This window comes from Saccopteryx leptura, chromosome 2, assembly GCF_036850995.1.
Source record: "Saccopteryx leptura isolate mSacLep1 chromosome 2, mSacLep1_pri_phased_curated, whole genome shotgun sequence".
Classification (NCBI taxonomy): Eukaryota; Metazoa; Chordata; class Mammalia; order Chiroptera; family Emballonuridae; genus Saccopteryx; species Saccopteryx leptura.
In genome coordinates this window covers 263,493,920-263,510,555 of record NC_089504.1, presented here as the reverse complement: position 1 = coordinate 263,510,555, position 16,636 = coordinate 263,493,920, and the positions used below count along the sequence as shown (strand labels likewise).

The 16,636-nt window shown below is 41.2% G+C and overlaps 1 protein-coding gene across 2 annotated transcripts in view; it reads left to right on the top strand.

Moving 5' to 3' along the window:
• The window catches only part of ACBD6 (acyl-CoA binding domain containing 6), a 149,857-nt gene extending 136,329 nt beyond the window's left edge, over positions 1-13,528 (top strand). For both annotated transcript variants that reach the window (XM_066361670.1, XM_066361668.1), the window contains one exon: positions 13,242-13,528. In XM_066361670.1, coding sequence (XP_066217767.1) covers positions 13,242-13,340 — 99 coding nt within the window. In that variant the 3' untranslated portion in view covers positions 13,341-13,528. The remainder of the gene's footprint in view (positions 1-13,241) is intronic.
• The last annotated feature ends 3,108 nt before the right edge of the window (positions 13,529-16,636 follow it).

Genomic DNA, 16,636 nt, shown 5'->3' with positions numbered 1-16,636 from the left:
GAGAGGTCAGAAGTCATCCTCATGGGGAATCCTTTGGAGGTGATAGTCTTTTTTTCTCTAGCAGCTTTTAATATTTTCTCTTTATCACTTAGCTTTGGTACTTTAATTATGATGTGTCTTGGTGTAGATTTCTTTGGGTTTCTCTTTAATGGAGTTCTCTGTGCTTCTTGAACTTGTGAGTCTGGAGGAGACAAGATGGCAATGGAGTAGGCGGACGTACCAACTTCTACCTCCCAGAACCAAAGTGGATTACAAACTAATTTTAAGAACCATCATCTGGAAAAACCAACTTTGGACTAAACTAAGAGAACTCTTCAACCAAGGAACACTGAAGAAGCCACACTGAGACTGGTAGGAAAAGCGGAAACATGGAGAGGACTGCCCAGCTCTCCGGAGCGAATGGCAGCAGGGAGAGACTCGCATGGCGGGAAGTGAGTTTAGCAGAGAAGGGAGGGTCCTGAGTCCCAGGAACAAAGCCCCAGCCTGCAGCCCCAGAGCCTAGAAGAGGCATGTGGACAGTATTTAGCTGGAAACAAGACAGGATACTGTTTGTGAGAAAGAGACTGATTTCTCAGAACCCAGGATTCTTCTTAAAGGGACTGCGCAGAAAACCTCTCTCACAACCACTCACCTGGGGCTCCGGGGGATGGGGAGAGAGGAGAGGACCAGAGTAGCAGGAAGAGAGTGTAATCTAGGAGGCACAGGGAGAAACATTTTGAGAGACAGCCACCCTAACCCGTGGGACGAGTCACTCCCCAAATCTGAAGTGAATATTTCCCCTGGAAACAGCAGTACCAGCAAAGGGAAGCAGGACACCAGCCAAACAAGCTCTCCCGCAACAGAGCAGAGTCGCTTAGAAGGAGGGAGCTTTCGGGACTACAGTAGTGTTAGGGTCTGAGCTGCAGTGCCCCCACCCACACGGCTGAGGGCTCGCCCGAGGGTGGGCTGCAGCGGATGCAGAAGCGCGGTTCTGTTGGCAAGGGCGGAATCCGGCTGGCCACCACAGAGGCCCAGGTGTGAGCTCAGTCTTGCCCAGCTGGGGAGGAGGGGACGTGCAAAAGTGGTCAAGCCCAGCTGCGGCCACCTGCAATCCAGCCTGCGGGGGAAGGGCAGGAGCCCCGGAAGGGGCGGAGACCCGCTCTTCAGCAAGGGCACAGGAGCACAGCCCTGCCCCACCTGCGGAACCCAGGCTTGTGGTCTGATTTGGGAGCCGGCTCCTCCCGCGGGAGTGGAGCCAAAAGCCCAGAACAGGCAGAGTCCCGCTACTGAGCGTAGGCACGCAGTCCCACCCGGCCTGTGGAGCCAAGGCTTCCAGCCGTTCCACAAGCGGGCTCCTCCTGCAGGGCCGGGGCGAAAGCCTGGAATCGGGGAGACCCGCAATTGAGCAAAGGTGCTCACCCCTGCCCTTAGGGTGGAGCATAACGCCACCCACGGGGGCAGGGCCAAGGCCAACGAGGCTTGTACACCCGAGCACATGATCACAGCCACTCCCATGAAGGAGAGGCAGAAACCACAGCAATAGCCACAGTGGGCAGGCACCAGCAACACCCATACCCAAACACCCTAGGCAGCAACAGCAGAGGGGGTGGCAGGCCTGCAGACAGACCACACCTAGGGAACACAGAGGCCACACCCAGTGGACTCCAGTGGCCAAAACCTTCTTTTACACAGACAAAATGAGAAAGCAGAGAAATGCAACACAAATGAATCAAGAGAAATCCCCAGAAAAGGACCTGAATGAGTCAGATATAACCAAATTACCAGATGCAGAGTTTAAAATAATGATTGTTAGGATGCTCAAAGATATTAGAACAACAATAGATGGTCATTACAAACACCTAAATAAAGAGATAGCAAATATAAAAAAGGATATTGAAATAATAAAAAAGAATCAGTCAGAAATGACAAATACAATATCAGAAATGAAGAACACAATGGAAGGAATTAAAAGCAGGATGGATGAAGCTGAGAATCGAATCAGCGAGTTAGAGGACAGGATAAATAAAGGCACGGAAGCAGAGCAGAAAAAAGAAAAGAGACTCAAAAAGTCTGAGGAAACTATAAGAGAGCTCTGTGACAACATGAAGAGAAATAACATTCGCATCATAGGGGTTCCTGAAGAAGAAGAGAAAGAACAAGGGATAGAGACTTTGTCCAAACATATCATAGCTGAAAACTTCCCTCAATTAAGGCAGGAATACTTCCATTTTTATGAAAGTCAAAGCCAGGAAAACTCGTCTCCAGCCTTAGACAAGAGAGTTGTTACCCTGGGGAAGTGGGGTGAGTAGTGTTTAAAGGAGTGAACTTGGCAAGGGTGCTTCTGATATTCTAATTATTTAATTCTTGATCTATATGCTAGTTAGTTATACGGATAAGTTTATGTTGAGAACATTTATATACCTGATTTCGGTACCCTTCTGTATGTATTTTATACTCAAATAAAAAGTTCACACATTAAAAAAAAGGTATGAGATAGAAAAAAAAGTTCACAATAAAAAAGAGATCCAAAACTGAATGGACGTAAAGTGTTGTTTACTATTTTCATGTATGTACTCTTCTTAACCTTCCCAACGTGTCTGACTGAGCTCAGCCTGTTTTCCTACATTCGCAAATGAAACACTGAAGTCCAGGGAGGTGAGCTGACCTTGGCAGGGTAACAGGCTGTAGGTAGCAGAGCTAGGCCACCTGTCCAGGTCTTCTGATTACACTTCCAGGTCTCTTTTCATAATTTCATAAATAACTACAACCATGGTAGCCTTCTAGAAATAAAACAAATGTAAATTCTTTATCATTGGTCACCTCCATGAGTGAGTCAAGGCTATTTTTCAAAAGTATTTGTGAGTGAACATATAAATATCTGTCTGTATGTATACGATATGCTTTTATAGTCTTATTTCTGTTCACTGAGAGTTTAGACATTAATAAAAATTATTCCTGATTTGGGAATCCTGCCCAAAATTGATCTAGTAAAACAACCTCTGTTTCTCTCTCAGATTATAATATTCATTGTAGAAAAAACAAAATGTACATATTATAATCAAGATAATTAAATGCTAAAATAATATCATTAGTTAGAGGTTTTGGCATACAAATATATAAAATTAAAATATTCTGAGAACCAGGAATGTTTTGTAAAATTCATATTTTAAGTTCATAATCACTTATAGGAGTGATTCATTTTTAATTTAGATTTCTTTTTTTACCAGGCCACCACTAGACTTTTGCATTTTTAAGCTCATCAGAATAGTTTGGAATGTAAGAATTATTATCTTCTAAATACCTACCAAATGCCAGGGAATCAGCTGGGCATATTTTATCTTTTTAGCCACTTACTATTATTTAAACTTCTTTTAACAGGCATTCAGTCACCATTTGTTGACTCGGTTTTATTTTAGAACCCTTAACCTATTCTTGGAACTTTCATAAAACTATAAGTATAGTTGAATTCAGTGACTACAGACAATGTTGGGGATGTCTTGGGACTTGGCTATTATTTTTTATGAATTACGGTTTGGCTTGACAGCTGTCCTTACATTGACAGCTCTTCTGATTATAGCAGTTGTCAAACTCCATCCTTAAGCAGGTTGTAAATCCTGGCTTCTTCCGATTAAAACTGGGTCAGAGCCAATGGCAGGTTAACTAAAGGCCAGTATTCTACTACTGTACATTCTTACTAGTTCTTTCTAAATAGGCTTTGCATAGCAGCATAGTAAAACCCTTATTTGTCTCTATTTTACTTTGGTGTTTTTGAATCTTTAGATATTGGCCCCCCTGTTATTTTGTGATTAAACATGGTTCCTGCTGAAGAGTATATTAGTATAAGTGTGGTCTTCCTTGTAAATGGCCTGTTAGCCTTCCCCCTCTCTCCCCCCACTGGGAATACTAACATCATTGCATCTGTGTCTCCCAGGGGAAATCAAGGCTTTTCCTTGCACGTGCAGTCATGTGATTTTAGAGTGGGCAGGCTTTGTATCCTCATGAGCCCTCGCGCTTCCACGTAAAGCACCATCTGTTCTGTTCCCTCCACGCTGTTACAGGCCAGTGGGAGGAGGCATTAGAGTGAAAATAAATAAAATAAAAAAAGAAAGAAATTCATCATCAAAACCCTGAGGATTAATGGAGTCAGAAGGCTCACTGCTCTGAATGAAAATTCATCTTCACCTGTGCCAGTGTCAGAGCTGCCTCTGTGGCACTTGACAAATAGAGGCTCCCAGGGTACCATAAATTCAGCAACTGTTCTACTCCCTGTAGACTTGCTCAAGCTTTACCAAGATGGGCTTATGACTATTTTTGTGTTTCTGGCACATTGTGGGCACCAATGTATCCCCTCATTAATTGGGTGAAATGTTAGCCCTTTTCTTTCTCATCCTTCTCTCGTCTTCTGTGCCTTTGTCCATTTGAGGGGGTGGGCAGCTCACACACCTCTAAAAGATGGCCCCGCTTCATGATTGTGCTTCAGTGAAGATGCTAAGGTCAGAGAAATCAATTAACTAATGAATTGTGAGCAAACACTACGTCCCCAGTATAGTGCTAGATGGAGGGAAGAGTATAAAAAAGCATGAAATCAAGTAGTTCACCATTTAATTGGGAGTTTAAAGCCTGTCCTTTTTTAAAAACTATTTGTTGGGCACCTGTGTGTGCCAGTAGGCTCTGCTAAACATAATCATAGTTGATGCCTATCAACAGTGAATCTGCAAGAGGTGTTGCCATGGTTCCTGCCTCACACCTGGTCAGGTTCACCTTTGTGGTTTCCCTTCCTTCAAATCAGTTCTCTGTCTTTGCTTCCTTTATGTCTGTCTGCTATAGCTTCCTAATTCCTTATGCTCTTTGTGTCAGTCTATCTTTGCATGAATGTCAGGCATTGGTTAATAAAACTCTTTTCCTTATTCAGAAGTACTGTTTTATAACCTTTAAACTCCAAACTGAAATCTCAACTTTACAGTTAGACTTGAGCAAAAATGTTCTTCATATTTGTTAGGTTAGTGGATTGTTAGACAACCCAGATAGCCCATTCTCAGCTGGCCAGCTGTTATCCTGTAGATGTGGAATTTAAAATGTTAAGCTCCGTTCCTGGGTTAGTACCTGTAGATTATATCATCCCTCGCTACTGGAGAGGTCACTTCATCATACAGCATATAGAAATTAATGCCCCTTTGTCTGAGACGGCCAGTTTAGCTTAGTGTTTTCAGCCAGAGCACACATCGACTTAGCCTTGATCTTCATGCTTAGTAGTCTCAAGTGTTGGGTTAGACTTGAGCCAACTGTGGTCTGACAGATCATGCTAGTTATTATCCTTTATTACAGATTTATACACTGGGAAATTTATTCCTCTGATACTGCTTTAAAAGTTCCAATTTTAAAACCTAACTGTTTCTCACAGTAAGTTGAGACTGATAGCTGCGGCAAAAATGTTAAATGATTATTTCTCAAAACATAAATGTCATGTAGCTAGTTCTGTGCAGGAGAAATATCCTCATCTCACAGCTGCTTAATACTAGGTGAGCCTGACCAGGCAGTGGAGCAGTGGATAGAGCGTTGAACTGGGATGCAAAGGACCCAGGTTCGAGACCCGGAGGTTGCCAGCTTGAGCATGGGCTCATCTGGTTTGAGCAAAGCTCACCAGCTTGGACCCAAGGTCGCTGGCTTGAGCAAGGGGTTACTCGGTCTGCTATAGCCCCACGGTCAAGGCACATATGAGAAAGCAATCAATGAACAACTAAGATGTCGCAACAAAAAACTAATTATTGATGCTTCTCATTTCTCTCCATTCCTGTCTGTCTGTTCCTATCTATCCCTCTCTCTGACTCTCACTCTGTCTCTGTAAAAGAAAGAAAAAAACACAAAAAAACTAGGTAATGTGTCTTTAACTTTGTTATATTTTGTAAGAAGCTGTCTTCCAGTGGAATCTAATTTGGTGTACAGTGATTCATGGTATAATGTTCATTATATTATTTTTGGAGATAATTTTAAATTCTCAATGAGTTGTATTTCTGAATACTTTCTGTTGAATCCTGGTTCTTGGTAAATATATCCAGTCTTCATCTTCCGCCCTGTCTGTGCCATACCCCAAAATATGATCTCTACCCACCAGTAACCTGTCCCTGGATGAGAATAGGCCAGTCCCTGGATGAGAATAGGCCAGTCTTGCCTTTCTCTGCTTTCATTCATTCATCAAATAGTTTAACATTTATAATCTAGTAGCCTTCTAGGAAATGCCACACACTGAAGGCAGAGTTAGGGTTCCCAGTTGGTCTGATTTTAACTCAGAAAAAGTGATAAGCTCTTACAAGACACATAGACTGTTTCACCTTTGGTGGGGCTACTGAGGAAAAGGCAGCCACCATATAAGAAAGCCTCGAAAATTAACAAATTCTTAAAGTGAAGTAAAATGGCATTTTAGAAGAATTCAGATCCAAGAAGAGTCCTCACTCCAGTGCTCTTCTTCATGACTGGATGCTCTTAAGAGAACTTGAGAGCAGAGAGAAGCCCTCCTCTGTGGCATATAGTCATGAAACCATGCCACTTCCCTGGACCCGTATTTCATATGAAGCAAAATCCTTAAAACACTGGCAGGAAAGCCGAAAACTTTTCTGTCCTCCTGTCCCTGGGCCCAGGCAGATACCCACTGCTTTTGAAGGAGAAATAAAAGCAAAATCTGTTCTGCCAAGGAGAGGCAGGGGACCCCGGGCCCCAAACCCTGCACCAACACAAAGCAGGGGTCTCGGACCTCTTGAGCAGGGCAAACTCTGTCCCGTTCAAGACATGTTTTCCTTCATATTAGGCAGAGTTGAGCTGACATGTGTGATTGGGGGTACAAGAACACTGAGAAATCACCACACCCAAGGGGCCTGAGACTGACACCAGCCGGAGAAGACAAGGAACTCCGAAGATGGCAGCAGCCCACAACTGGAAGAATTGTAAATGAGTTACCTATGGCATCAACAAACCTCAAACCCTGTTCAACTGCTGACTAGATTAACTCGGCACCATACTAACGGCATGACAGAAGAAGAGGCATAATTTCTGGGGTAAATAGTATTATTTTCTTCAACCCTCACAGTCCTACATCAATATTCTGCATTCAGTCAAAAATTATGAGACACAAAAAGCAATGAAAAAATAACCCATTGTCAAGCAGTAAATCAGTAATTGATAGAGCAAGGAGATAATTTAACAAGGATATGAAAGACTGAACAGTCCTGTCAATCAACTTGACTTAATTGATATCTATAGACCTTTCCACCTAATGAATAATATAAATATTATTTCAAGTACACATGGACAGTTTACCAAGATAGACCATAGTCACTCTAGGTGATAAAACAAACCTCAGCAAATGTAAAAGAAACCATACAAAGTTTGTTCTATGACCAAGTCAGAATTAAATTAGAAATTGATAACAGACATATATCTGGAAAACCCCCAACTGTGAGAAACTTAAACACACTTCTAAATAATTCATAGCTCAAAGAAGCAATTTCAAGGGAAATTATAAAATACAGTGGTATCTTGAGATACGAATTTAATTCATTCTGTAACCGAGCTCGTAAGTCAGTCAACTAGTATGTCAGTCAACTCGTATATCAAACTGCCAAGACTGGACCCGTGCGCCAACGCACCAACTAGCGGCTGCTTCTCGAATCTCGGAATTTCGCTCGAATCTCAAACAAAAATACAGACCGAGTCGCAGCTTATATCTTAAAAAAAAAAAATCAAAATCGTATGTTGGTCTGTTCGTATCTCAAGGTCCACTGTATTTTGAACTAAATAACAATGAAAACACACTTATCAAAATGTGTGGGGTGCAGCTAAACGCCATGCTTAGAGGGACGTAAATGCTTTCACTGGAAAAGAATAAAAGCCTCAAATCAATGGCCTACAATTCTACCTTTAAAAATTTGAGAAAAAGAAGAGCATATTAAGCCCAAGATAAGAATAGGACTAAAATAATAAAGATCAGAGTAGAAGTCATTGAAATAGAAAACACAAAAATCAAAGAAACCATTGAAAACCTTTGAAAAGGTCGGTAAAACAGACCTCTAGCCAGACCAATTGAGGGGGGGGCAAATTACCAATTTCAGGAATGAAAGGAAGATATCAATTTAGCATCTACAGATACTGTGAAGTAAATTGGGGACATTATGAACAATTTTATGACAATAGATTACTTAAGGAAATGGACAGATTTCTGAAAGGACACAAACTTTCTCTCAAAAAGAAATAATCTATATAGATAGCCCTATATTTACTAAAGAAATTGAGTTTGTAGCTAAAAACTACCACAACAAAATCTTTAGGCCCTGATTGCTTCATTGGTGAATTTTACTAAAATGTTTGAGAAGAAATAATACCAATTCTATACACAAACTCTTCAAGAAAATAAATGAAGGAACATGCCCAATTCATTCTGTTAGGCTGACGTTACCTCAATACCAAAACCAGAAAAACCCTAGAGGAAAAGAAAACCTATTATAGGCCAATATCTCTCATGAATATAAATGCAAAAATCTTTAATAAAATGTTAGCAAATTGAACCCAGCAATACACAAAAAGGACAATAAATCATAAATGTTTATCCCAAGAATTCAAGGTTAGTTCAGCAATTGAAAATCATTGTATGACACCATATCAACAGATCAACCCCAAAACAAAACATACAATCATCTCCCCATGTATAGAGGAAGCACTTGGAAAATTCAGCCTTCTTTATGATTTAAACACATATATGTACTCACACATACATATATACATATATTACTCACACACAGCAAAATAGGAATAGAAGGGAACTTAGTCACCTTGAGGAAATTGATAGCTTACATTACCCTTGACAGGGAAAGGCTGGATGCTATCCTTACTGGGAACCGGGCAGAGGTCTCCATTCTCTCCACTTTGATTTAACGTTGTATGGAAGTTCTAGCCAGAGCAGTAGGCAAAGGAAAGAAATAAGCAGCATATAGATTTTAAAGAAAGAGATAAAACTTCTTTTATTCACAGATGACATGACCACCTATGTAGAACACCCAAGGAATCTTTTTTTTTAACCATTAAGTTCAGCAAGTTTGCAGGATACAAAAGTAAAAGATAAAAATCAACAACCATATTCCTATAGTCATATTGAACAATTGGAAGTTGAAAGTTGAAAACATAGAATCAGTATACAAATATCAGTTTAACTTTAAAAAAAGTTTTTAAGATATTATGTATTGATTTTAGAGAGGAGAAAGAGAGAGAGGAGTGGGGAAGAGTGGGAAGCATCAGCTCATAGTAGTTGTTACTCTATGTGCCTTGACACGGGGGTGTTGAACCGATGACCTCAGCACTTCAGGTCAACGCTCTACCCACTGCGCCACCACAGGCCAGTCATCAGTTGTTTTTCTTGATACTTGCAGTAAGCCAATTTGAAAAATTTTTAAATACCATCAACGGTAGCCTCAAAAAAACATGAAATTCCTAGGAATAAATCAAATCAAAATAAGTGCACAATTTGTATACTGAAAATTCCCAAACATGGCTGAGAGAAATTAGGGGAACTCTTAGTAAATGGAGAGATAGCATTGTTGTAGATCAAGAGACTCAATATTCTTAAGCTGTCCGTTCTCCCCAAATTGACCTATAAATTCAGTGCAATCCATATCAAGACTGTGTGGTGTTGATATAAAGATAGGTATGTAGATCAATGAAACGTGGCAAATAACCCAGAAAGACCAAGTATTAGAACCAAAGATGCTGCTGGTGCTCTTATCACTTAGGAAATTTCAAGGGCTATAGGAGTTTTGTGCCAGGAACTGGTTCAGCAAATTTGCAGAGACCAATACAGATTTTTTTCTATTTCCCACTCCCTCATTATCAGCATGCCCCACCAGAGTGGTACATTTGTTACAGTTGAGAAACTTGCGTTGACATGCTAATAATATAATCATATTACTTAGTAAGCACCCAAAGTCCAAAGTTTATATTATGTTTCACTCCTGTATATTCTGTGAACAAATGTAAAATAACATGTACCCATTATTATGTATTAAACGATTTCTTTAACAGATACAGGCTTACTCAGATTATATATTCTTGTATGAGTTTGGGAGATTGTGTCTTTTAAGGAATTGGTCCATCATCTATGTTATATTTGTGGGCAAAGAGTTGTTTTCAATATTCCTTTATCATCTTTTTATGCCCATGCATTCTGTAGTGATGTCCCCGCTTTCGTTTCTGATATGATGTCCTCCTGACCCCCAGTTTCGCCTTCTGATTTCAGTTTCCCACAGTCAAAGCAACTAGATGTCATACTTACTGGTGGGAATGCCTACCTTTGGAAGTGTGGCAGTTTCTTATAAAAGTTAACTATTCATTTACCGTGTGACTCAGCAGTCCCACTCCTAGATATTTACCCAAAAAATGTGAAACATAAAAGACCCACACAAAGATCTGTTCAAGTGTTCATAAGATCTTTATTCATAATGTTCAAAATCTGGAAGTAACCCAGATGTCTACACATGTCCATATAATGGAATACTGCTTAGCAATAAAAAGGAAGAAACTTGCAGCAGCATGGATAAATCTAAAAAGCATGCCCTGGCTGGTTGGCTCAGCGGTAGAGCATTGGCCTGGCATGCAGGGGACCCAGGTTCGATTCCCGGCCAGGGCACATAGGAGAGGCACCCATTTGCTTCTCCACCCCCCCCCCCTTCCTCTCTGTCTCTCTCTTCCCCTCCCGCAGCTGAGGCTCCATTGGAGCAAAGATGGCCCGGGCGCTGGGGATGGCTCCTTGGCCTCTGACCCAGGCGCTAGAGTGGCTCTGGTCGCAGCAGAGCGACGCCCCGGAGGGGCAGAGCATCGCCCCCTGGTGGGCAGAGCGTCGCCCCTGGTGGGCGTGCCGGGTGGATCCCGGTTGGGCGCATGCAGGAGTCTGTCTGACTGTCTCTCCCCGTTTCCAGCTTCAGGGGGAAAAAAAAAATCTAAAAAGCATTATGTCAAGTGAAAGAAGCAAGACACAAAAGACTATATGCTACATGATTTCCATTCCTGTAGAATGCAAAACTATAGGGACAGAAACCAGATCAGATCCGTGGTTGCCAGGGGCTGGGGGGAAGGGGCAGGTTGAGACAGGAGGGAACTTTTGGAGTTGATGGAAATGTCCCATATCTCTGTCGTAAAAGTAGTTGCATAAATAGATACATGTGTTGGAATTTAGCATGTTTTTTAAAGTGATATTAACTTAATAAACTAGAAGGAAAAAAAAACAGGGAATCTCACTCTATGTTAATTGGCATAATCCATGATAGATGAATGTAAATTGTAGTAAAAAAAATACAAGTGGAAATTTAATAAAACTGGCATTAACAATTTTTACCTCTTAAGTTTTTTATATCCCAACCATATAAATGTGTCTGCTGGTAAGGACACCATTAGGAATTTTCAATAATCTGTATGTCATTTTCAAAAATAGTTCTCTAGCATGGTAAAGGAAACCTCTGCATGGTGGACGTGGGTGTGTGTCACAGTATTTGTTCATTCTTTTGTGGTAGCACTGCCATATTCCATATTAATGTCCTAGCTGTTTTATAAGTTCCCCAGACCAGGAGTCTTACCTATAAGTTTGATAGGACGGATAGAGTGTTCAATAAAATACTCATTGAATAAAGCTGCTTATCCTTCTTTATTTCCCTTTTTTCCCTAAACTTTTGTCTTTGCTGTGTGTGATCATACTACAAGAGTAATAAACTGTATATGAAGTTTAAAATGTACCTTTTAAAAAAAATGTACCCACCACCTAGCTTAAGTAGAACCTCATCAACATGTGTGTATGTCTATCCAATCACATAACCTTCCCTACACCCCTATCCCCTACAGATTAGCACTGCCTAAATTTTATGTTAATGATTTCCCTTATAGTTTCACTACATCTTTGTGTTCCTGAACAATGGTGTTTAGTGTCTATTTTTTAAATTTTGCTTAAATACAATCACACTGTGTATATTCTTTTGAATTTTTTCCTTCAGCATTATGTTCTGGAGATAAACTCATGTGTGAAGTTAGAGTTCCTTAGTTTTCAATGTTGTATGGGATTTCACTGTGTAAGTAAGCAGTATTTTATTTTACATGTTATTCTGAACAAGCATTGGGTGCTTTACACTTGGGGTCTGCATGAGCAGTGCTGCTCTGTGCGTTCTTCCTAATGTGTCCCAGAGAAGCCATGCAGTGCCTAGTCCATAACTGGGAGGAGCATTGCTGGGTCGGAGCATGTGCATTTGTCTGGGGTCAGTGGGTCATGCCGAATTGTATCCAAATTGCCCGCAACCGTAAGCCCTCCCACGGTCTCGGGTAGTGTTCCTCGCCCCAGTCCTCCTCAAGGCTTGATACTGTCTTAAGTTTTTCATTTCACCTACCTACCGGTTATGAAATGGCATCTCCGCGTTTTAATTTTCATTTCTCTGGTTACTAATGTGGTTGCTCATCTTTTCATGTAAATTGCTATTTGTTTCATCTATGTGAAATGCCTAGTTTTGCCTTTATCTCACTTGTCTCAGCGCCATCTAATTAATGGGTCCTGTTTTTTCACCGACCTGTGATGCCAATGTTGTCATAAATCAAGTCTCCAAATATGTGCAAAGGAACGCACAGCTCTGTGTTCTAGGGCTTCGGTCTGTTTGTCCATCCTGGGGGCAGTACCACACCATTTCTAGGTCCTTTTCCCCTTCCTGTGCCTTCTGTGATTGGTACCATTTATTATTTAGGGGGGAAAGAAGATTATGTAAAGGGATGATCTAATTACTAGGTTAGCCTTTATTTTTTCATTTACAAATTTTAAAGTTCGGTTATTTACCCACTTACCCACTCTTCAAAGACAAAACAGATTTTTCTTTGACATTTATATTATTTTTAGCCTTTTGAGATAGTCACAAACCTATCATTATTCGTATCAAAGTACAATAGATCCTTAAACACTCTTTGTTCTTTCCCTTCATCTCATCCTTAAGAATAGAATCCAAGAGGCCTACAGTTTTAAAATATGTTTCTCTGTTTGCTTCTGGGCAACCAAAAAAGTAAATGTGAGCTTCCCAACGTTCCCAAGTCCACTGTGACGGCTCCGTTCTGGTTACACGGCCTGCTCCCCCTCCAGCCACCAAGGGTTCTCATTGTTCTGGCTCCCTTACTGCTCAGCACTTGCCTGTCCTACCCAAGTCTCGTTTCCCTTTGTTTCCGAGTAACCTCATTTTCATATCTATCCATTTCCCTGTCAGCTGCTGCCTGTGAGTTTCTGGACATCGTGGAGCTGCTGCTCCAATCTGGCGCTGACCCCACCCTGCGAGACCAGGACGGCTGCCTGCCGGAAGAGGTGACAGGTTGCAAAGCCGTGTCTTTGGTGTTGCAGCAGCACACGGCTGGCAAGGCTTAACCGAAGGACTGGAGCCACAGTCTAACAGCGCAGGCTTCGATGAGGAAAGAAAACTGGGAAAATGACACTTTGTTCACCACCCATCATCTTTGGTGTACGTTGGCTAATAAAATCAGCTCTGAGGAACAGGGATTTTGAAGTCTCAGCAATTCATTCTACTTGCATACATTCCAGCGAGTACAGTTTTGGCGATGAACATGTGTAGTGTGCATAATACAATCCAATTCTGCTGAGCGTGCTCTGAAATTCATCACTGTTCTCGAGGGTGGGGAGAGGAGGAGACACATTGTATTTCACAGTATTAAACATGGCTGGTCTTTTAAGAAACATACAGAAGCAAAACATGACCGACAGTTCTACACTGACAGTGAGGGCAAGTTTCACAAAATCCCAGTGTGGTGAGGCTCACATACTCTGGTGGCATTTTGTATAGTGGGTCTGATTGGGGAGCTGAGATGTCTGTTCCCTTGGCAGACAGAATTGGGAAGCCAGGGAAGAAGAGGGGTGTTAAGAAAAAGAAAAAAAAAGGGCAGAATTTTGTTACATCGGGATAGAGAAGTCTCAGGAAAAACCAGATTTACTGAAAACCTTAAAACTTGGGCATTTTAAAATAAAATTTAGTGACCTCACTCTAGTATTGAAACACAGGTTCTGGAGAATTCACTGGTTAAATCAGGATACTGTACCTGAAATTCACCTTCACCTAAACAGGGAGAAACTTCCTCAGTACCCTTTTCACTGGCTCTAATGTCCCTGTCACATAAAGCAGCAGTCTCTGTATGTGGGCTCAGGCCTGAACTGGGGGCCTGTTTGGGTCTAACATGAGATAGCTGTGATCCCCGAGTACTTAAGTGTGATTGAAGCCATTTCTGGATGCCAGGAGATTGTCTGTTATTGGTAGAAACAGACAAATACACCACAAAGGATAGACCAGTATGCTACTGTTGAAACTGGCTCTCTACCTTTTCCACTGTAAGCCTAAAGAACTCCATCTGGGCAAGTCCTTGCATTTCTTAATTATATAAGGAAAGTAGACAGTTGTCATATGAAGAGAAATGAAACAGGTTGAGATACAAAGATGATTTAAAAAATAATTTTTCTAACGTGTCACTATTGAGATAATAAGTAATAAACTTGTGTGTTAGAGCCCTCAACAGGGGCTCGAGCTGACCTGCCCTGAAACAAGCCCCTCAGAGCAGATATGAGACACACTGATGCTGTTACTTTGTAACTTTTCTAACCTAATTTCTTGTTTTCTGAGATGTAAGCCAAACCATTCCCAAGACTTCACTTTTTAATTACCTGTGGACATGATATGCAAGTTAGGATGTGCTGAAACAGTAGTTGTTCAAATAGAGCTTTCTCTTTTGTTATCTGTGCTTTTCCCACAATCCAGCTGCATTGCAGCCTACTGTTTAGCTAAGCACTTCATGTTCCACATTAGTTGAACGTGTTTTAAGAGGCATTATTCATTAGTTACAGTAAAAGTGACCAAGGGTTTCATGCATTTTTTAATTGATAGTACAGTTGACCCTTGAACAACATGGATTTGAACTACACAGGTCCACTACACAGATAATTTTTCAATAAATACTATAAATGTATTTTCTCTTATGCTTTTTTTTTTTAACTTGGAATTTCTTTTTTTTATTTTTTTACAGAGACAGAGAGAGAGCCAGAGAGAGGGATAGACAGGGACAGACAGACAGGAACAGAGAGATGAGAAGCATCAATCATTAGTTTCTCATTGTGCATTGCAACACCTTAGTTGTTCATTGATTGCTTCCTCATATGTGCCTTGACCGCGGGCCTTCAGTAGACCGAGCAACCCCCGCTGGAGCTAGTGATCTTGGGTCCAAGCTGGTGAGCTTTGCTCAAACCAGATGAGCCCACGCTCAAGCTGGAGACCTCTGGGTCTCAAACCTGGGTCCTTCCACATCCCAGTCCGATGCTCCATCCACTGCGCCACCGCCTGGTCAGGCTCTTATGCTTTTCTTAATGGCATTTTCTTTTCTCTACCTTAGTTTATTGTAAGAATACAGTATATAATACATAGAACACACAAAATATGTGTTAATTGACTGTTATCCATAAGGGTTCTAGTCAACAGTAGGCTATTGGTAGGTAAGTTTTTAGAGGAATCAAAAAATTATATCTGGATTTTTGACTACATGGATGAGCTGATGCCCCTAACCCATGTATTATTCAAGAGTCAACTGCACTTTGTGCATTTTTAGAACATTGGCAAGTCAAAACAGTGGGTTTTTTTCTTTTATTATCTGTATATTGTATGTTCACCACCTAAGTCAGGTTTCCTTTTGTCACCATTGATCCCCCTTCACCCTCTCCTACCTCCTCCCACCCCCTTTCCATCTTGTAATCCCCACACGTTGTCTGTGTCTATGAGGTTTTTTTTTCTTTGCTTAATCCCTTCATCTTTTTCACCCTGCCCCCAAACCCACGCCAGGTAGGTGTCAGTCTGTTCCCTTGGCAGACAGAATTGGGAAGCCAGGGAAGAAGAGAGGTGTTAAGAAAAAAAGAGCCTGACTGGGTGGTGGCGCAGTGGATAGAGCATCGGACTGGGATGCAGAAGGACCCAAGTTCGAGACCCCGAGGTCGCCAGCTTGAGCGCGGGCTCATCTGGTTTGAGCAAAAGCTCACCAGTTTGAACCCAAGGTCACTGGCTCAAGCAAGGGGTCACTCGGTCTGCTGAAGGCCTGTGGTCAAGGCACATGAGAAAGCAATCAATGAACACCTAAAGTGCCACAACGAAAAACTGATGATTGATGCTTCTCATCTCTCTGTGTTCCTATCTGTCCCTATCTATCCCTCTTGCTGACTCACACTCTGTCTCTGAAAAAAATAAGAAAAAGGGCAGAATTTTATTACATCGGGATAGAGAAGTCTCAGAAAAAAACAGATTTACTGAAAACTTCAAAACTTTGGGCATTTTAAAATAAAGTTTAGTGACCTCACTCTAGAATTGAAATGTACTTGCATACATTTCTTACTCTGTATCTATGAGTCTGTTTCTATTTTGTGTGTTAGTTTATTTTGTTCATTAGCTTCCACATATAAGTAAAATCATATGATAGTTGTCTGATTGGTTTATTTCACTTAACATAATACTCTACAGGTCCATCCATGCTGTCGCAAAAGGTAAGATTTCCTCCTTTTTTATGGCTGAGTAGTAGTTCATTGTGTGAATGTACCACAGCTTTTTTTATCCATTTATTTACT